The sequence below is a fragment of the Portunus trituberculatus genome, chromosome 12 (assembly GCF_017591435.1).
Source record: "Portunus trituberculatus isolate SZX2019 chromosome 12, ASM1759143v1, whole genome shotgun sequence".
NCBI lineage: Eukaryota > Metazoa > Arthropoda > Malacostraca > Decapoda > Portunidae > Portunus > Portunus trituberculatus.
This window is the reverse complement of record NC_059266.1, coordinates 454,983-477,778: the sequence shown is the minus strand read 5'-3', so window position 1 is coordinate 477,778 and position 22,796 is coordinate 454,983. Positions and strand designations below refer to the sequence as shown.

General features: G+C 42.2%; 1 protein-coding gene across 1 annotated transcript; it reads right to left on the bottom strand.

The window, feature by feature from the left end:
- Positions 1 to 230: 230 nt before the first annotated feature.
- Positions 231 to 21,761, bottom strand: LOC123502908 (DNA mismatch repair protein Mlh1-like). The gene is given in 16 exon segments (XM_045252195.1): positions 231 to 469; positions 861 to 946; positions 949 to 996; positions 1,845 to 2,043; positions 2,698 to 2,761; positions 3,067 to 3,240; positions 4,079 to 4,168; positions 4,446 to 4,609; positions 4,855 to 5,081; positions 5,670 to 5,946; positions 6,415 to 6,568; positions 6,933 to 7,113; positions 7,540 to 7,622; positions 7,826 to 7,943; positions 19,933 to 20,050; positions 21,571 to 21,761. Coding segments are annotated over 14 exon segments (2,031 nt in total). The 5' UTR covers positions 7,939 to 7,943; positions 19,933 to 20,050; positions 21,571 to 21,761; the 3' UTR covers positions 231 to 298.
- Between the last annotated feature and the right edge of the window lie 1,035 nt (positions 21,762 to 22,796).

Genomic DNA, 22,796 nt, shown 5'->3' with positions numbered 1-22,796 from the left:
TCTCTCTCTCTCTCTCTCTCTCTCTCTCTCTCATTCTTTGTCTGTCTCTGTCTCCTTCTCTCTCTCTCTCTCTCTCTCTCTCTCTCTCACCCTTATCATAATCATTATTAAATTTTACCATCTCTGTTTAAGTGACCTGATGCATCTCTCTCTCTCTCTCTCTCTCTCTCTCTCTCTCTCTCTCTCTCACCATTCAAACACTCAGTACAGCTCAGTAAGTTTATCTGTTGCTCTCTCTCTCTCTCTCTCTCTCTCTCTCTCTCTCTCTCTCTCTCTCTCTCTCTCTCTCTCTCTCCGTCTAGCACCGTTCAAACACTCGGTACAGCTCGGTAAGGTTGGCAATCTGCAGGAAGGTGGTGTCCTGGGCGAAGTGTTTGGGGGGTTGCAGTATCTTCCTTGCCGCTGGGTATATCAAATGCTCTAAGTCCCACTTCCACCCTCTCCCCTCTCCTCCTCCTTCCTTCTTCTTCTTTTTCTTCTCTTCCTCCTCTTTCTCATTTTTATCGCCTTGTTTCTTGCTTTCATTTTCTTTGTTTTCTTTTGTTTCTTTGTTTTCTTTTGTGCTCTCGTTCTCTTCCTCCTCCTCCTCCTCTTCTTCATCTTCTTCCTCTGTGTTCTGGAGAGAGAGAGAGAGAGAGAGAGAGAGAGAGAGAGAGAGAGAGAGAGAGAGAGAGAGAGAGAGAGAGAGAGAGAGAGAGAGAGAGAGAGAGAGAGAGAGAGAGAGAGAGAGAGAGAGAGAGAGAGAGAGAGAGATTCATACAGGGACTGCCATGTGTAGGCCTAATGGATTCTTGCACTAGCCCCTATTTTCTTATTTTTTCACCACACACACACACACACACACACACACACACACACACCTTCATCTTGACAGCATAGAACCTTGCCAGCTCCCGTGCAAAGGTGTCAAAGCACTCCTTCTCATCACTCCACTCCACCTCCGCCCGAGCCGCAGCACAAACATAGGCAGTCCCTCCATGTCCGGCACGTACTGGTCTGAAAGGGGAGAGGGGGGAGGGGTTAGACTGGTGTGGTGACTTTGATTTGAGCTGAGATGATGTGAGGTGTGATATGACCCAACCTTACTTTACCTAACCTAACCTAACCCAACTTAACTTAACCTAATGTAACCTGTAATGTGGAGTGACGAGAAGGAGTGCTTGATTAACCTTACCCTCTAATGCAATGTAACCTAGTCTATATTTAACAATGTATTCTACCATTTCTTGCTTAACCTGACCTAAACAAACTTAACCTAATTCAATCTCACCTGTGACAAGAAAAAGATAGAGCAATGATGTTAAATAAAAAGGGTGTTTTGAATTCTCTCTCTCTCTCTCTCTCTCTCTCTTTTCTATGTGTTTTAAACCAAGCCACACCCCCTCCTCCTCACCTCTCTCTCTCTTCTTCTTCCTTCCTTCCTTCCTTTATCACCTCTTTTTCAATTCTGTCTCTTTCCTTTCCATCTTTTTCTCCTTTATCAGTTCTATCTCTTACACCCTTTTCCCTTTCCCCCTCTTTCCTCTCTTTTTCTTCCTCATATCTCTCTCTCTCTTCCAAATCTCTCTTTCCTTCCTTCCCATCCTTCTCTTTCTTAAATCTTCCCTTCTTCCTCTTTCTTTCCCCTTTCCTCTCTTTCTCTCCCCTTCTTTCTCATTCCTTTCTCTTTTAAACCTCATTCTTCTCCCTTTCTACCCCCTTCTCTCTCTCTCTTCCCTTCTTTTCATCCCTTTCTCTCTTAAACCTCATAATTTTCCCGTCTTTCCCCTTTTTTCTATCTCCCCTTCTTTCTTTCTCTCTTAAACATCAACCCGTTCCCCTTTCTCCCTCCCACCATCACTCACCCAGGAGATAAGGCAGTGTGCACACCCTCCCCTCACTGTCAATCTCCATGCTGAAGTACTCCTGCAGCATCTCAGCCTTGGATAGCAGCAGAGTCTTGATGTAAGCTGCCAGATCCTCCTTGGGGCCATCACCCTCACTCCACCCACTGTCCGGCTGCTCTAAAGCTATCAGGGCCAGTTCACAAATGTCCACTGGGCTCTGTATCGGTGAGAGTGGAGTCAGGGAGGGAGAAAGTGAGACAAGGATGGTAAGTTAGAGGGTCAGGAAGAGAGACAGAGAGGTGAGGGAAAGGAGGGTGGTAAATTAGAGAGCCAGGAAGAGAAAGAGAGTAAGAGGAGAGAAAAGTGACAGGAAGAAGGTAAGTTAAAGGGTTGAGAAGAGAGAAAGAGGTGAGGGAAAAAGGGTGTTAAGAAGGGGAAGAAAAGTGATAGAAGAAGTATGGTAAGTAGGTAGAAGGCCACAAAGGGAGAGAGAAAGAAGAGAGGAGGACGGTAAAGGAGACAGGGAGGGAAAATAGGGAGGAAATAGGTAAGGGAGAGAGAAGATAAGGGAGATGGTAAGGTAGGTAGGGAGAGACAAGGAAGGAGAGGGAAGGAGAGGAACAGGATGAGAATAGAAAGGTAGGGAGAGTAAAGAGGAGGGAGGGTAAGGGAAGTAGAAATAATAGGAAAGGAGGAGAAGGAGAGAAGGAATGGAAGAGAAGGTTAGGTTAGTTAGGTAGGAAAACATGATCTTTACTACTACTACTACTACTACTACTACTACATCTACTACTACAAAAAATCTCAATATATATGCCATCAATTAAGGTTCATATTTGGGCAGAAAACTAAAAAAAAAACTGAGCCTTACCGAAAGTTTTAGAATTCCGAAGTTTCCAAAATCATTGAGAGTGACTTGATAGAAGAGTTCCTCACTGTAATGATTAAAGTTAGCTCTCTCGCTCGCTCTCTCTCTCTCTCTCTCAATCCTTCATCAATTTCCTCATTAATTTCTCATACCACACCCTATTCTCACACACACACACACACACACACACACACACACACACACACACACACACACACACACAAAAACACCAAAAAACAAAGCAAAAGGAAAATAAAAACACACAAAAACAACAAAAACACAGAAATAACCAATCGAAAAGCAAAAAATAAACACAACACACACACATACACACACACCTGACTACCACCCCCCCCACACACACACACACACCTGAGCCAGCAAGTGTTGACCAGAAAGAGGGTGCGTGCATGTTGGACCAGCGCATACTGTCTATTCACACACCCCACAAAGGTCAGGTCACGCACTGACTCCAGCAGGCCAGCGTGTGTGTTGGCCTCAAACTCCTGGCGTAGGGCCAGGATGGAGGTGAGCTGTATGTCGCGCCTGGTGGGTGAATGGGTGAACGGGTAAGTGGTTGAGTGGGGGGATGCAAGATAGACATAAAGGAAGAGAAGCTGTATTTATCTCCCCTTAAAGTCACCCATTGTTGTCATTTACTGCTACAGTGTCTGGCATCAAGACTCACAACTTTAATGTAAAACTGGCAATACAAAGGAAGACAGAGCTATAAGATAAATGGAGGAATGGGTGAGTGGGTGGGAGGGAAGCAAGATAGTGATATAAATGGGTGAGTGGGTGAGTAGGGGAAGCAAGATAGAGGGATAAAACCAATAGGAGAATGGGTGAGTGGATGAGTGGATGGATAGGAGGAAGGCAAGATAGAGGTATGATAAATGGGTGAATGGGTGAGTGTAGGAGTGAATGAGTGGATGGGAGGGAGAGGCAAGATACAGATAAAGAAATGAGTGGGTGTATGGAGGTCGAAAGATTAATGGCCACAGTCTTCACTATTTTAACTCCTTCAATACTGGGACACATCTTTACCTAGAGATTTGTACACAATTAGACCATTTTATTGACTTTAGGAAGGGTGTATAGACATCAGAAGATTAATGGCCACAGTCTTCACTATTCTAATCCCCCACATAAGTTTCTGAAGCTGTATACAATCAACAAATAGTAAGCACAATGAATATGGAAACACATCATGGTACTGAAGGTTAATGGATCCATAATTCTCAGCCTAACAAGTATTCATGTATATTACTACTGTGTATCGCCTACTGAGACTAAATAAATAAAAAAAATAAATAAATAAACTAAAAAAAAAAATAATAATAATAAATAAATAAGTAAAAATGTATCAATGTATCTCCCTCACCTGTTGCATTGCTGTGTTGATGAGGTACTTGCTTTCTCCTTCCCTCCTTCCTCCTCCTTTCTCTCTGTCTCTCCATTCTTCTCTCCAGTCCTGAAATCAATAGGAAAGATGGTGGTGGTGGTGGTGGTGGTGGTGGTGGTGGTGGTGGTGGTAATTTTAATAATGATGCTAAAGATAATGATGATAAAAGATAATAACAATAATAAAAACATTATACTAATAAAATCAACAAAAACAACAATCTCTCTCTCTCTCTCTCTCTAATAAAAATAACAATAAAACTAAAACTAACACTAAAACCACTCTCTCTCTCTCTCTCTCTCTCTCTCTCTCTCTCTCTCTCTCTCTCTCTCTCTCTCTCTCTCACCCAGTCAAAAACTTATCCATCTTCTGTGTTCGTGAGTCTGTGCGTACGAGTTCGTGGGCGTACGGTTTGCTGGCAGCGTCCCTCTTCTCCTTCTCCCCACCCCCCTCACCCCCGGCTGTCTTGGAGGAGGGGGGCCGCACCGATCCAGCCCCGGGGAGGAGGCCCTGGGGGGGGATAAGGGATAGGGTTAAGTAGTTTGGTTTATTTGGGTTGGATTTTTTTTTTACTTTTATTGTTTAGTTTATGTTTTTGTTAGGTTTCTGTTAGTTTCTCTTATTCTCTCTCTCTCTCTCTCTCTCTCTCTCTCTCTCTCTCTCTCTCTCTCTCTGATTTTCTACCCTTCCTCTCTCTTCCACTCCCTACCATCTTCTCTTCTCATCTCTTCAAACCCTTGCCAAATCTCACTAACCTGTGTATAGAAGGTCCGTGACTCATTAGCCCCAAGCAGCTTTGCCTCACACGCCTTCTGCACACTCTCTACAATCTCGTCCTGGTGGAGAAAGAAGACCTCGTGCTTTGTGGGGTGAACGTTGACATCCAGGGTGGACGGGTCAAGCTCCAGGGATAGGTAGATGAATGGGTGGCCATTCTTTGGGAGGTAGGCAGCGTACATAGTCTCCAGTGACTTCCTTAGGGCTGTTAGGTTAGGTTAGATTAGGTTAGGTTTTTGTTTCCTTGGTGGTGTTTGAAGTTGAAGCTAGCAAATTGTATGAGGGAAATGTTTTTTTTCTTTTTTTTTCTTTTTTATGCAAGAGGGAAACTAACCAAGGGCAAAAAAATACATTAAAAAAAAAGATCCACTCAAATGCAAGTTCCCTAAAAGATCAGTAAAGAATTAGCCGAAAGACAGGGACAAATGTGTGGTGTGGTTAGGTTAGGTTAAGTTAGATTAGGTTAGGTTAAGTCTGTTTGGGTCGGTTATCTTTCTGTTTGGTAAATATGATGTGTGTTTAATATATATAGACTGAGGGTTTAGGCACACACACATTCACACAGAATCTCACACACACACACACACACACACACACACACACACACACACACACACACACACACACACACACAAACCACGGTGCGAGCCATAAACAACTAATCTATATAATGCTCTAATCTTAAGCCTCCCCCAATCCCCATATGTATATTTTCAGTATGTATGTACTGCAATTCCTAATAAACTGTATATTATCATCATCATTATCATTAAACAGACAGACAAACACACACCTGTCGAATCCACCAAGCGATGATTAATGAAGAGCAAAAAGGTGCATTTCTTCACTGAGTAGTTGGCATTGCTCACCAGACCCTTACACTGGAACCCTAGCTTGTCATCCACACAGTCCACCGCCAGCAGCTCCCTCGCCACAGCCGGCCCAAACACAGACCGGATGTTGTCACATGGGGTGGAGCGAGGTGGGGTGCGGAATTCCACGTTTTGCTGCCCCTGCTTCCTCAGTGTGAACCCAACATTGGCGTTGTGGATGGCGTACCGGCTGACAACCTTTGTGGATGTGGGTGACAAATGAATAAGCTGGGTTTTGTTTAGGTTAGGTTAGGTTAGATTAGGTTGAGTTGGGTTGGATTGGGTTGGGTTAGGTTTGGTCTGGTTTGGTTTGAGTAGGATTGGATGAAGTAGGTAAGGTAAGGTAAGGTAAGGTAAGGTAAGGTAGAATAGGGCAGGGCAGGGTAGGACAGGTCAGGTTAGGTTAAGATTAAGATTAAGTTAGGTTAGGAACTCCCTGCCTGCTTCTGAATTTCCACCTTCGTATGACCTCAACTCATTTAAAGGGAGGTTTCAATGAAGACAATTATCCCATTCTCTTGGCTAACTCTCTCAGACCAGCTCGGCAACTGACATTTAAGTAGGGCTTTTTATTTCATCATTTTTGTTGTGGCCAGTATTCTTACATAAAAGAGATAAATAAACAAGCTCTCAAGATAAATAAATCTCCTTTCTCTGGCCTCTCACCTCAAACACCTTGCCATGCTCCTCCGCTGGGCTGCGCAGTGCCTTCCTCCTCACCGGCACATTGTAGAACAGGTCCTCCACTGTTATCTGGGTCCCCTGGTTGCCTGCCACAGGTTTGGGTTTGCCGGAGAGCTTGCCGTCAATGTAGCTGGCCCTGTGATGGTAATGGTAATGGTAGTGGGAGGAGGAGGAGGAGGAGGAGGAGGAGGAGGAGGAAGAGGAGGAGGAGAAGAAGAAGAAGAAGAAGAAGAAGAAGAAGAAGAAGAAGAAGAAGAAGAAGAAGAAGAAGAAGAAGAAGAAGAAGAAGAAGAAGAAGAAGAAGAAGAAGAAGAAGAAGAAGAAGAAGAAGAAGAAGAAGAAGAAGAAGAAGAAGAAGAAGAAGAAGAAAATATGAAAGCAGAAGTAGATTTAACAGTAGCAGTAGCAGTAGCAACAGTAATAGAACAAAAACAACATCACCAACAAAAACTATAATAATAATACCACCACCACCACTGCCACCACCACCAGCAACTCACCTCCAGGCACACTTGGAGTCAGCAGTCTTGGTGGTGATGGCCAGGTGGGCGACATGGCTGATGGAGGCCAGAGCTTCCCCCCTGAAGCCGTACGTGGTGAGGGAGGTCAGGTCAGAGAACTCTTGAAGCTTGCTGGTGGTGAAACGCTCACACACGATCTCCATGTCCTCCTTCCTGATGCCTGGGAGTGGTGGTGGTGGTGGTGATAGAAGTAGTACCATTAATTCATATACAATTGGTGATGATAATGGCAGTGATGGTGGTGGTAGTAGTGGTAGTAGTGATAGTAGTAGTAGTAGTAGTAGTAGTAGTAGTAGTAGTAGTAGTAGTAGTAGTAGTAGTGGTGGTGGTGGTGGTGGTGGTGGTGGTGGTGGTGGTGGTGGTGGTGGTGGTGGTGGTGGTGGCGGTGGCATCTTTATATTAATCAGACAGCAAACAATGACTAAAGTTCAATGAATAACAGTATAGACAGTTAAAATGTTAGTATCATCTATGTTTACATCAGATTCACACACACACACACACACACACACACACACACACACACACACACACACTGCAACTAAGGATAAATTCAAAGCATCAATAACCTCTCTCACTCTCTCACCTGTGCCGTTGTCCAGTATCTGCATACATTTCAGGCCACCTTCATTAACTGTTACCTGGATGTTTGTTGACTTTGCATCCAGACTGTGAGAGAGAGAGAGAGAGAGAGAGAGAGAGAGAGAGAGAGAGAGAGAGAGAGAGAGAGAGAGAGAGAGAGAGTTTAGGATGGTTATACGAAATACTATGGCAATCATATCACAATTATTTCTTTGGTTTTAGATATGTGTGTGTGTGTGTGTGTGTGTGTGTGTGTGTGTGTGTGTGTGTGTGTGTGTGTGTGTGTGTACCTGTTTTCAATCATCTCCTTGAGTGCATTGGCTGGCCGCTGCACCACCTCCCCGGCAGCAATGCGGTTCACCACTGTCTCATCCAGCCGGCGGATTTTGGCTGGCTCATCCATGGTGGCTGAAAACAGCAATAATAATGCCAATAACAGTAATAATGAATAATGAAGTGAATGGACAGGCAAAATCTCTCGCGCTCTGGTGAATTTGTGACTTGTATATTAAATTGTTCAATTTTTATACTTTATTATTTTCTTACTCATAATTTTTTGGCTTATTTTCGATCTTTTCCCCGACATCATGCAATTTTCTCGTTTTTTTTTTTTTTTTTCTTATTGGTGATGCATGAAGTGAATTGACTTTCAAGTAATGTGCTGCAGGTTGGTTCATCTCTCTCTCTCTCTCTCTCTCTCTCTCTCTCTCTCTCTCTCTCTCTCTCTCTCACACACACACACACACACACACACTACTATCAAGTATCGCATCATTAACCTGTCTCTTTCCCTCTAAAAGATGTGTCAGGTAGGCATAGCAGAAAAAAGGATATTAAGCTAGAGTTTGGTGAGCTGTCGTGCCCAGTGAAGAGTGTAAACAAACCAGGGAGGCTTAAACATGGGGGTGTTCAAAAGGCTCAGAATTAAATGTCGTGTCTGTTTTACGGGCAAGACAAGTAACAAATACCAAGGCTACTGGCGGAGGTGGGTTGGCTAGCAGGTGGTGGCAGCAGGCAGGTTATTTAGTGTGGTGAGTTGTTCCGCCCCGTGAAAGAAGACGTGAGGCAGGGAATGTAAACAAACCCAGAGAGGCGAGGAGCGCGCCCTGCAGGTCAGCCGTTCCTGGTGAGCCGTATGTCAAGCTGGATTGGTAGTGGATTTGCACACATGCACAGAAAACAAAAAGCAATAAAGTAAACAGTTACCATTCATGAATGTGAGTACACAGGAGACGAAATCTCCTATACTCTTTGTTCTACTCGAAGATCGGTCTATGAACTCGCTCCGTAATGGGGAAGGCTGGCTGGTTGACCAGCAGACGACAGTGGTGAATTACACACACACACACACACACACACACACACACACACACACACACACACACACACACACACACACTTACTATCTGGAAGCTTTACCAAATCTCTCCACTCATTACTCCGACTTACTCATCTGTCTGTTGTGAAGAGCTAAGAGGAATGTTGAATTAGGATTATGAGAGAGAGAGAGAGAGAGAGAGAGAGAGAGAGAGAGAGAGAGAGAGAGAGAGAGAGAGCTATTCCATTCACGTGCAGCGATACAAATGGAAATATGTAATAGGTGAAAACAATTTGATGTGTAGGCATTGTTTTCAATAAGATCTCAAGCACACACAGTGACTTGCATACACTTATTCATTGGGGTTAACTAGTATCAAAGCTATTTAGGATGTGCGTTGCCGTAACCCCTTCAGTACCAGGACGCGTTTCCATATACATTCTGCTATTTGGTGATTTTATACAGCTTCAGAAACTTATGTGGGGGGATTGAAATAGTGAAGACTCCAGCCATTAATCTACTGACCTCCATAGACCCTTCCTAATGTCAATAAAATCGCCTAATCAAACCAAAAAATCAAGGTAAAAGAATTGCGAGGAACCTTGATTTGTTCTATTACTTGCAGTTTGTGTTGACAGACTAGGATAATAAAGAGGGACGCCAGAGATGAAACGTATACAGAACGGTGAAATAACGACACACACACACACACACACACACACAGTCTGAGTCCTATCCGAAGATCTGTCTATGTGCTCTGAGCTTGTTCCGTAAAGGGGAAGGCTGGCTGGGTGACTACCGGGCGACCATAGTGAATCACACACATAGTGAATCACACACACAGACACACACACACACACACACAGCCACCTCCCCCTCCAACACCCTCCAGCTGGGAGTTGGGTGTCAGTGGTTCCAGCTGGTGGGCTCCCCCATAACGAAAGATAAGGCAACACACACACACACACACACACACACACACACACACACACACACACACAGTCTTAGTCCTATCGAAGATCGCTCTATGAGCTCTGAGCTTGCTCCGTAATGGGGAAGGCTGGCTGGGTGACTACCGGGCGACCATAGTGAATTACACACACACACACGCTAAGTACCATGAAAGAAAATGACACACACACACACACACACACACACACACACACACACACGGCCCGGTAGCTCAGTGGTTAGAGCGCTGGCTTCACAAGCCAGATGACCGGGGTTCGATTCCCCGGCCGGGTGGAGATATTTGGGTGTGTCTCCTTTCACGTGTAGCTTTTGTTCACCTAGCAGTGAGTAGGTACGGGATGTAAATCGAGGAGTTGTAACCTTGTTGTCCCGGTGTATGGTGTGTGCCTGGTCTCAGACCTATCCCAAGATCGGAAATAATGAGCTCTGAGCTCGTTCGGTAGGGTAACGTCTGGCTGTCTCGTCAGAGACTGCAGCAGATCAAACACACACACACACACACACACACACAGTCTTAATCCTATCCGAAGATCGCTCTATGAGCTCTGAGCTTGCTCCGTAATGGGGAAGGCTGGCTGGGTGACTACCGGGCGACCATAGTGAATTACACACACACACACACACACACACACACACACACACACACACTAAGTACCATGAAAGAAAATGACACACACACACACACACACACTCGCTAAGTACCATGAAAGAAAATGACACACATACACATAGCCACCTTCCCCTCCAACACCCTCCAGCTGGGAGCTGGGTGTCAGTGGTTCCAGCTGGTGGGCTCCCTCATAACGAAAGATAAGGCAACACACACACACACACACACACACACACACACACACACACACACACACACACACACACACACACACACACACACACACACACACACACACACCAACCCACCCCACACCTTCGGGCCTGGGTCAAGCCGGGGGTGGGGGAGGCACGTCAAATACACCTGTGTAAGAGACTTAAAACACACTAAAAGCACACGAAATACACCCAGAATATACTTATATCACCCACAAAACACACTTAAAACACCCCAAATATACCCCAGACCAACATTATGCATTATAAAGAACGTTAGGATTAAAAGGGACACTTACCTAAATATTCCACCTTAGCTCCTTCTCCTATTCCGCCTCTATTTCTCGTTTATTCTTCGTCCTCCTCCTTTATTTCTCCTTCTTCTTTCTTCTATTACTTCCGTCTTCACGTCTGAGCCTAGAAACACATCAAAACATTAGATATTAGGCAAAATATTGAGGAAATGGAGGGTGACAAGTATTGTGGCTTGGCTTCTCCTCTTCCTTCTCTCTCTCTTTCTCCTTCCTTTCCTCCTTAACCTCCCTTATTTCTCCTTTCTACTTCCTTCTGCTACTAATATCTACACACCTGACCCTAGCAACACACGAAAACACATCAAAACATTAGATATTAGGCAAAATATTGAGGAAATGGAGGGTGACTTAAGTATTGTGGCTTGGCTTCTCTTCCTTCTCTCTCTCTCTTTCTCCTTCCTTTCCTCCTTAACCTCCCTTATTTCTCCTTTCTACTTCCTTCTGCTACTAATATCTACACACCTGACCCTAGCAACACACGAAAACACGTAGAAATCACCAGATATTAGGCAAAATATTGACGAACTGCGGGTTTGGAAAAGAGGCGCCAGCCTGGGGCTGTGGTCGTCACAGAGAACGGCGGAAGCGGGGATGACTCGGCTAGATTACGTAAATAATTTCATTTTAAAAATGACTTTTCGAATAAACGAAGCCACGCCCGAATGCTTGTTATTTTATGACGTGATAAATACTAAAAATAGTTTTAAAAAAATCAAAACAACTCCAGCTTAACTAGTTTTTTAAAAATGCCTAAATTAAGTATGCTAAATATAAAAAAACATTTAAACTTATAAATCTGCTAAAACACCATGCAAAGTCAAGCCATTTTCACTTGGCGAGTAATTTACCACATTTGAGGGAGTATGAGCTATCTTTTAAGGCATTCCACAGCGAGTTACACCGAGAAGCACAAACGTGAGCAAATAAAATAAAGAAAAATATGACGTTTTTTCAACACCTCCAAACACCATTTCAAAGTCCACATATTTCACTCAATAGATTGATTTCACGCTTAAAAGGACACCGGCGATCCTCTGATACCACAAAGGCCCACTTATACCTTCAAATAAAAACCAGAAAACTGGAAATGGAAAATTTTGACCGTTAAAAAGCCTTTAACATTCGCCATAAAACACCACTAAACGCCACATATTTACCCAACACAGGGCGGAACACACTTCAAACACAACGAAACATTTAAACAAACCATAAAACATACCATGGAAGCGTAATATTACCCTCAGGAAATATTTGAAAAAGCATTCAACCCAGCAGGCTGCCTAGGGGGGAGGGTGATGGCTGGGGGACTTGGGTGGGAGGCGGCCCGGAGGCAACACTGGCGGCGGGACCTCCATATTTAGCCTTTATCATCTTACCAAGCTAAAATTAAGCCACTCAGGGAACTATTGACCAGGGCATATGAAATGGTGCACTGGTGGCTTGCATTGTGACACATGTTTGGCTTACGGTACGTGAAGGAAGCAAATATAAGCGGGTATTATAGACGCCTTGCTCTTTTTAATGTTCGTTATACCTATCACATATTAATATTTACGTGCTAATTAAACTCTCATACGTAAAGAAAACCTAACAATAAGTGAATGGCCTTATAAGTACCTTTAATTGATGAAGATAAGGCAGTGTGGAGGTTGTGGTGAAGGCGTGCAATTGCACTGTTTGTCTTGCCGCATGGTGATACGTGATTGGCACTGCTTGAAATCTATCTGTGATATAGCAACACATCACATGTGTGTGTGTGTGTGTGATTGTCTTTTGAGTGTTCATGGCAGTGTGTGTGTGTGTGTATGGGACAGTATAACCACTGCCAGCACCACCACCCTTACCGTCACCACGACTAGTAGACAACTGCCGCCCCATGGCCCATTCGTAGCAGGCGGTGTCTGTCAAAGGAGCAGGTGTGTACAAATGTTTATGTTAACTATCTCTTACAAAATCTCTTTTTAATGAGACACTATACTTGTATAAACACCACATAATGATTTGCTGGTTATTGTGACATCTTTCCTTCGCTATTGTGTCCAGCTATGGTTATTTGCCAAAGAAGGAAATATTAAAATTGTATCTTGTTGTGCAGCGATTGTTGGCATCTTCCGCGGGGCTTAAGAGGCAGACTACACTATTTCTCTCATTCTCTATTTCTATCGCCTGATTGTACGAGGATATCTGGCAATAAATAAGGGTGAAGTGGTGATAAGTAGAGGAATATGCACGTTTTCTTTTTCCATTCACATCCACCTTGTCAATCATACACGAATTTATTGACTTATCTATCTGCCTACCTATCTATCTACAGGCGTTTTCAGTAGCGTCACCGCACCGCAGGCCAAACATGTTTGAGTTCACGCTGAACAGGACGGTGGTGAGGACACCGTCGGTGGTGCCAGACGACCTTGTCACTGTATGCCGCACAATATGTAAACGTAAATCTACATCTACAGTATACCCATTTCTATGGTCTAACATACGTCTTACTATTTAGTTTTCTTCGAAATGTAACTTCTTAATCTCAATCAATCTATCAGATGATAGTATACAACTGCGTGAGTGAGTCGGTGAAAAGGAAGAGAACACACGAAAGAATAGAAAAAATAAGAATATGACAAACTATCTTATCAAAACATAGCCAAGCACTTTTCAGAAGAGGATATTAGTTGACTTTGTGCAAGGTGAATACTATACAATATACAGGACTGAACATCGAGAGAAGACACTTGTTGTGGTTCACCAATAGACACCACATACTTAATGGTGTCATTTGTTTTAATGGAATGGTGCACATGGCCGGCTGGCCAAAGGAAGGCCTGGCTCGTTCTTGCACATTTCCCTCCCTATGTTCTCTCCTCTCTCCTTCACTCTCTATTCTCCCTCCTCCCATCATCTCACTTTCTCTTGGAAAAGTGTCGCCAGCCATGGGAAAGAGGAGATGGCGTTAGCGTGTGGTGAGGGAAGCGGCAGGGCATGCATTCACTTTACACATTACTACTAGTATTTCCATGCAACTATATTGTGGCATCGTGTCACCTCACAAGCTGTGGCGCCATGCAACAAATTGTTCACTAATATCACTTCACTTGCAAACCAGATGTTGTTTTGCATCTCTTTCAACTGATATGAAAACAGGTCGATACATTATGCATTTTATTATATCAAGAGATATTGTGTTGCCATTACAAAAATACAGGAGCATCATTCACAAGATATCGTCATATCAATAGGTATGAAAAATAAATACAAGTAACAAAAACTGCACCACGTTACAAGTCATTGGCAAAAACTTAAATTAAGTATTGCATTGAAAGACTCACAGAACATCATCTTTGGAAACACGTAACAATACCTTTGTGCTTTACCCAAGAAAACAAAAAAGACACTTTTGTGGTCTATCTTGGAGACACACACACACACACACACACACACACACACACACACACACACAAGAAGGAACAGGTTGTTGTGACTACAGACAGAACCACGTGTACATCACACCTTGCAATAGTGTGAGTGACCAACACTACTACTACTACTACTACTACTACTACCCTTAAATACTACTACTTGGTACTAATTACTGTCATGGCCTGGCAACAAGACACACCGCGACGCACAGCCAGTATGCTCGCTAGGCTACACTCCCTCTCTTAAGAAGATGGCGTCTCCTAACAAGGAACGTTATCTTCATTCACTACGTGTTTCTCCATGGTGAACTCCAGCATGGAGTGAACACGTTGGTCATTTGGTTCTTAAGGCATAAACGATCATGATGGGTGACACGAATGATGAGTGACTCGTATCCCAAGAGGTTACTTTCCTCTCTTGGTCTACATATATACACTTATCTCTTTTTAAATACGATATACATAGTTACACCCGAGTTCAAAGATAAATTCACATTCGCATCGGACGTGCCAGAAATCAAAGGGGAAGGAATTTTAAACACGACTCAAAAATAGTACATATATTAAGCAAAGATAGCTTCACTAACAAGCACCATAATCACCAATGATATCCCATACAAGAGTAATAATCATGGGGAAACAGATCCACGATGGAGAGTAGAGAGTTATGCAGCTTAACATAACATAAATAATAGGATATCAAAGGGCCACCAGGGTCCATCTAGGTTATCCTGTATCAGTCGCACAGCGACCTCGTCATCAGTACTTAAAGATACACTTACAAGTACACAATACATTATATACTAATTCTAAATATTTGGCCCATTAACAGGGCTAAGTCCTGCAGCGAAATCCTCTACAATTTGTGGTCCCCATACATGGGGATCATGTCTTGTTTAAATATAGTAAATTTCTTATAAAAACTATCATGCAGTGCTATACATAATTATAAATCTAATCAATTTAAGTGCTTATCTAATCTGTTTTTAAACATTGTCAAACTAGTGCTATTTACAACCGTCTCTGGCAATGCATTCCAGAAGTCTACCACCCTATGACTAAAGAAATATTTTCTTATATCTAACCTGCAGCCTTGCTTTCTAAACTTCCTGCCATGATTTCTAGTCCTATTTCCCTCCTCTAAGGTAAAGAAATATCTCACATCTATGTAGTTTGTATCTGAGAACATTTTAAATAACTCTATCATATCCCCTCTTATACATCTCTCAAATGAAAACATGTTTAATTCCTTTAATCTATCTCTATACTCCAGGCGCTTTAATGCTGGTATCATCCTAGTTGCTCTTCTCTGAAATGCTTCTAACATGTTGATATCCTGCCTATAGTGGGGTGACCAGGCCTGTATGCAATACTCTAAATGGGGCCTAACATAGGAATTATATAAGCTACGCACCACTTCCTTACTTTTATAACTAACATTTCTATTTATAAAACCCAGGATCCTATTTGCCCTATTTCTTGCTTCTAAACATTGCTTTGAAAATTTCATAGTCCTGTCTATCACTACTCCTAAATCCTTTCCTTCCTCTACTGCCTCTAGCCAACATCCCTCCATCTCATAGCTAAAGTTTGTGTTGTCTTTACCTAAATCCATAACCTGACACTTTTTAGAATTAAACTCCACCTGCCACCTGTCTGCCCATGCTATCAGCCTGTCCAGGTCTCGTTGTATTCTGTAATTGTCCTTTTCACCCTGTACTGCACATGCTATCTTAGTATCATCTGCAAACTTTGATACTTTGCTACTAATTCCTATATTTAAATCATTAATGTACACCAAGAAAAGAAGAGGTCCTAGCACTGATCCTTGGGGTACCCCACTAACCACTTCCTTCCACTCAGACATTGCCCCATTTAATACTACTCTCTGTTTCCTATCAGAAAGCCATTCACTAATCCAATCAACTAACCTACCCCCTATCCCATGTAGTCTCAATTTGTACACTAGCCTCCTATGAGGTACCTTATCAAACGCCTTGCTAAAATCTAGATATATAACATCTATGCTATTTCCATCATCTAACTCCTTGGTAATATATTCTAAGATATCGAGCAAATTTGTAAGACAGGACCTCCTGATCTAAAACCATGTTGGGTATCTCTAATTAATCTATTCTCATTTAAATGCTCCCAAATACTATCCTTAATGATTTTCTCTAGTATCTTACATACTATACTAGTTAAACTGATCAGTCTATAATTATTCGCATCATCCTTCCTACCTTTTTTAAATATTGGTGTAACATTAGCTAACTTCCAGTCCTGAGGTATCTCAGCAAACCTAAGTGATCTTTCAAAGATTAACTTAAGTGCTTCAGAAATACTGTCTACACCCTCCCTAAGTACTCTGGCATGTAGCTCATCAGGACCACTAGCTTTCCTATCGTCTAGTTCAAGAATAAATTTCCTAATAATTCCCGGTTTTATATCAATATTTTCTAAACCTCTTAAACTACTCGTCACACTGTTTGTAACAGGATTTCCTATTCTTTCCCTAGTAAATACTGAAGAAAATTGTTCATTCAATAATTCTACTATGTCTTCATTTTGATCTACTACTACACTATCTTTTCTGAGTGGTCCAATCCTATCCTTATTTCTTTTATCACTGACCTTGTAATAACTATATAATTTTTTGGAATCTTTACTCCCAGCTCTAGCTAGTTTTATCTCTGCCTGCCTTTTACTTTTTTTTATAACCTTACTCAAATCATCTCTGACCTGTCTGTACCTAATTAAATCTACATCTTCCCCACTTTTCTGCAACTCTCTGTATGCCCTCTTCTTCTCTCTGATCTGGCTACCTATCTCATGAGTCCACCATAATGGCTTCCTGTTTCTCTGTCTTATATCTTTGTAAGGGATACACTGCATCACTATACCCTTTACTACAACCTTAAAAATATCCCACATCTCCTGTGCAGTTTTATTTCCAAAACTATCTTCCCAGTTTACCTCTCCTAATAACTGACGTAACCTACCATAATTGCCTTTCTGATAGTTTGGGACTCTAGTCTTATTCACTATATTATCCCTACTGGAATTAATGATAAATCTAATTATATGATGGTCACTGTTTGCTAAAGTCTCTCCTACCTCAACTTCCTTTAAACAATGCTCAATATTTGTTAGTACTATGTCTAAAACCTTCCTCCCCCTAGTAGGTTTATCTACCATCTGCACTAACTTTACATAAATTTATTTTCACTAGCATCTCCTACCATCCTCTCCCAGTTTACTGACTTAAGATTAAAATCCCCTAAAATAATTGTCTGACTAGAACACCCCTATTTATCTCATCTACCATAAGGTTGTCTACATCTGCTGACTGGTTAGGTGGTCTATAAAAAGCTCCTACTCTAATAACCTTACTTTTGTTTACTCTAACACCCAGCCATAAGGACTCTACTCTGTTATCTACCTTAATACCATTAACCTGACTGGAAATGAAGGATTTTTTTTACATAAATAACTACTCCTCCACCTATCCTACCAATTCTCTGGTGTAAATACATAATGTATCCATCTACTTCATATTCTTTCCTATTTTCCCTAAACTTTTCCTCATTTACCCATGCCTCTGTGACACATACAATATCTAAGTCCTCCTCAACTATATAACTAGATAACTCGTCCTTCTTGTTCCTAAGACTCCTGGCATTTACATAAAAACATTTATGTCCTGCTACCTTCCTAGATGCTGTCTCCTTATTTGGAATCCTTATCTTATTCTCTCCTATTTGCACCTGGAAATCTCTCCTAATCTTTTCACTATCTCTGTTTATCCTATCTAATTTATGTCCAGCATCTTTCTTCTGGAATGCATTTGCTACCTCACCCCCTACACTTCACTCACCAGTATGCCACACTACACGTATCATTACCCCACAAGCGAACAAACATAAGAGAAAATATCCCATGACACCGTGACACGGGGGAAATGATTCCCGACACTGTTGTACGTGGAGGGAGGTTGACTTACCACTCCGTTACACGAGGGAAATGTACACTGAACCAAAAATAACCACGCTTTTAAGGTTTATCAGGAGAGTGGGTAAAAACGGGAAATCCACAGACATTAAATGCAGTACGGAAGGTAGCGTCATAAACGTGGGCGAAAGCTAGCTCGAACACCCTACAGACAGATACACCACAACACCTCAGTACAGCACTTGGCAAAACACCTTTGAAATACACATGTGACTGCAAACAGAGCTCACTTATTGAAACACTCTCCCTTTACAAACACAGAGGCGTGATGAAAATAAATACAACGTTCACAATACTCAAGTGAGAGGGGAAGTACAATGGAGGGAGGTGGGCAGGCAGCTCGACGCGGTGGTGATCCGAGTCGCGCTCTCTCTCTCTCTCTCTCGAGCGGGACAAGGGAACGCACTAGGCGACACACCCGAGACATCTGGTAGGAAATATGAAAAACTAATTAGCCTATAACAGGACGCATTAATTAAGGGTGAAAATTGGGATACTGGTATACATTTCACACGTGAAAGCAGAGGATTTACACAGGGAATAGCAGAATGCAAGGTATATAAAATAACACATGAAAACATATTAAACATATAAATAGAACATACTAAATAGAAATATTTACCATTGAAAAGAAAAAGAGGTATACATGTACACTGTACACTGCTATCACTATGCTATGCACAAGTTGTCCATATCACTGTTTTCTGCTGGTGTAGATAAGGCATTGCAAAAAACCTTACCCACTAGCTACACATCTACAACTGTCTACAAAATCTACAAGTTTATCCACCCAATCCGGTGGCCGCTGGCTTCCTCCTCCCGTCCTGTGGTACACTGGCTGGGTTGGGGAAGCTTGCGTGGATGATAACACGTCGACGCATCTTCAGGAACCCGACAAACATCTGTACAGTGAACATGTTGCAGGTGAGATGAAAGGAAAGGTATGAAGTGTGAGTCGGCTAACTATACAGTATTGCAATATTCTCAGTGTGTCAAGAACAATTTAGGAAGTGTTTAAAGTATGCTACAATCTCACCCACTACTTAATAACGCCATCTTTGCCACAGCACAGCCACAACACATCCACAGCATAGACACTCAATTTATAATGAAATCATCCCCACACACATCCAAGAGACCCCTAATACACATCAAAACCTCTTAAAACACTCAAATCTAACGCAAAACACACTCAAAACACCATGCAACACCTCACAATGCTGGAATATACACCCAAGACTCACTAGAAACACCCAATAGGTACACACCAAAATACGTAACTTGAAACACTATAAACACCATGCAACACCTCAAAATGCCCCCAAAACACTCAAAAAATGCAAATACTCAAACACACCTCCACACCACACTCAAGGCACGTCAAATACACCTGTGTAAGAGACTTAAAACACACTAAAAGCACACGAAATACACCCAGAATATACTTATATCACCCACAAAACACACTTAAAACACCCCAAATATACCCCAGACCAACATTATGCATTATAAAGAACGTTAGGATTAAAAGGGACACTTACCTAAATATTCCACCTTAGCTGCTTCTCCTATTCCGCCTCTATTTCTCGTTTATTCTTCGTCCTCCTCCTTTATTTCTCCTTCTTCTTTCTTCTGTTACTTCCGTCTTCACGTCTGAGCCTGGAAACACATCAAAACATTAGATATTAGGCAAAAATAATGAGGAAATGGAGGGTGACAAGTATTGTGGCTTGGCTTCTCCTCTTCCTTCTCTCTCTCTTTCTCCTTCCTTTCCTCCTTAACCTCCCTTATTTCTCCTTTCTACTTCCTTCTGCTACTAATATCTACACACCTGACCCTAGCAACACACGAAAACACATCAAAACATTAGATATTAGGCAAAATATTGAGGAAATGGAGGGTGACTTAACTATTGTGGCTTGGCTTCTCCTCTTCCTCTCTCTCTCTTTCTCCTTCCTTTCCTCCTTAACCTCCCTTATTTCTCCTTTCTACTTCCTTCTGCTACTAATATCTACACACCTGACCCTAGCAACACACGAAAACACGTAGAAATCACCAGATATTAGGCAAAATATTGACGAACTGCGGGTTTGGAAAAGAGGCGCCAGCCTGGGGCTGTGGTCGTCACAGAGAACGGCGGAAGCGGGCGGTGACTCGGCTAAATTACGTAAATAATTTCATTTTCAAAATGACTTTTCGAATAAACGAAGCCACGCCCGAATGCTTGTTATTTTATGACGTGATAAATACTAAAAATAGTTTTAAAAATATAAAAACAACTCCAGCTTAACTAGTTTTTAAAAAATGCTTAAATTAAGTATGCTAAATATAAAAAAACATTTAAACTTATAAATCTGCTAAAACACCATGCAAAGTCAAGCCATTTTCACTTGGCGAGTAATTTACCACATTTGAGGGAGTATGAGCTATCTTTTAAGGCATTCCACAGCGAGTTACACCGAGAAGCACAAACGTGACCAAATAAAATAAAGAAAAATATGACGTTTTTTCAACACCCCCAAACACCATTTCAAAGTCCACATATTTCACTCAATAGATTGATTTCACGCTTAAAAGGACACCGGCGATCCTCTGATACCACAAAGGCCCACTTATACCTTCAAATACAAAACCTGAAAACTGGAAATGGAAAATTTTGACCGTTAAAAAGCCTTTAACATTCGCCATAAAACACCACTAAACGCCACATATTTACCCAACACAGGGGCGGCACACACTTCAAACACAACGAAACATTCAAACAAACCATAAAAACATACCATGGAAGCGTAATATTACCCTCAGGAAATATTTGAAAAAATCATTCAACCCAGCAGGCTGCCTAGGGGGGAGGGTGATGGCTGGGGGACTTGGGTGGGAGGCGGCCCGGAGGCAACACTGGCGGCGGGACCTCCATATTTAGCCTTTATCATCTTACCAAGCTAAAATTAAGCCACTCAGGGAACTATTGACCAGGGCATATGAAATGGTGCACTGGTGGCTTGCATTGTGACACATGTTTGGCTTACGGTAAGTGAAGGAAGCAAATATCAGCGGGTATTATAGACGCCTTGCTCTTTTTAATGTTCGTTATACCTATCACATATTAATATTTACGTGCTAATTAAACTCTCATACGTAAAGAAAACCTAACAATAAGTGAATGGCCTTATAAGTACCTTTAATTGATGAAGATAAGGCAGTGTGGAGGTTGTGGTGAAGGCGTGCAATTGCACTGCTTGTCTTGTCGCATGGTGATACGTGATTGGCACTGCTTGAAATCTATCGGTGATATAACAACACATCACATGTGTGTGTGTGATTGTCTTTTGAGTGTTCATGGCAGTGTGTGTGTGTGTGTGTGTGGGTGTGTATGGGACAGTATAACCACTGCCAGCACCACCACCCTTACCGTCACCACGACTAGTAGACAACTGCCGCCCCATGGCCCATTCGTAGCAGGCGGTGTCTGTCACAGGAGCAGGTGTGTACAAATGTTTATGTTAACTATCTCTTACAAAATCTCTTTTTAATGAGACACTATACTTGTATAAACACCACATAATGATTTGCTGGTTATTGAGACATCTTTTCCTTCGCTATTGTGTCCAGCTATGGTTATTTGCCAAAGCAGGAAACATTAAAATTGTATCTTGTTGTGCAGCGATTGTTGGCATCTCCCGCGGGGCTTCAGAGGCAGACTACACTATTTCTCTCATTCTCTATTTCTATCGCCTGATTGTACGAGGATTTCTGGCAATAAATAAGGGTGAAGTGGTGATAAGTAGAGGAATATACACGTTTTATTTTTCCATTCACATCCACACACATTGCCATTACAAAAATACAGGAGCATCATTCACAACATATCGTCATATCAATAGGTATGAAAAATAAATACAAGTAACAAAAACTGCACCACGTTACAAGTCATTGGCAAAAACTTAAATTAAGTATTGCATTGAAAGACTCACAAAACATCATCTTTGGAAACACGTAACAATACCTTTGTGCTTCAACCCAGAAAACAAAAAAGACACTTTTGTGGTCTATCTTGGAGACACACACACACACACACACAAGAAGGAACAGGTTGTTGTGATCACTACAGACAGAGCCACGTGTACATCACACCTTGCAATAGTGTGAGTGACAACCACTACCACTACTACTACTACTACTACTACTACTACTACTACTACTACTACTAATTTACTGTCACTAAAATGGTACTAATTACTGTCATGGCCTGGCAACAAGACACACCGCGACGCACAGCCAGTATGCTCGCTAGGCTACTCCTCTCTAAGAAGATGGCGTCTCCTAACAAGGAACGTTATCTTCATTCACTACGTGTTTCTCCATGGTGAACTCCAGCATGGAGTGAACACGTTGGTCATTTGGT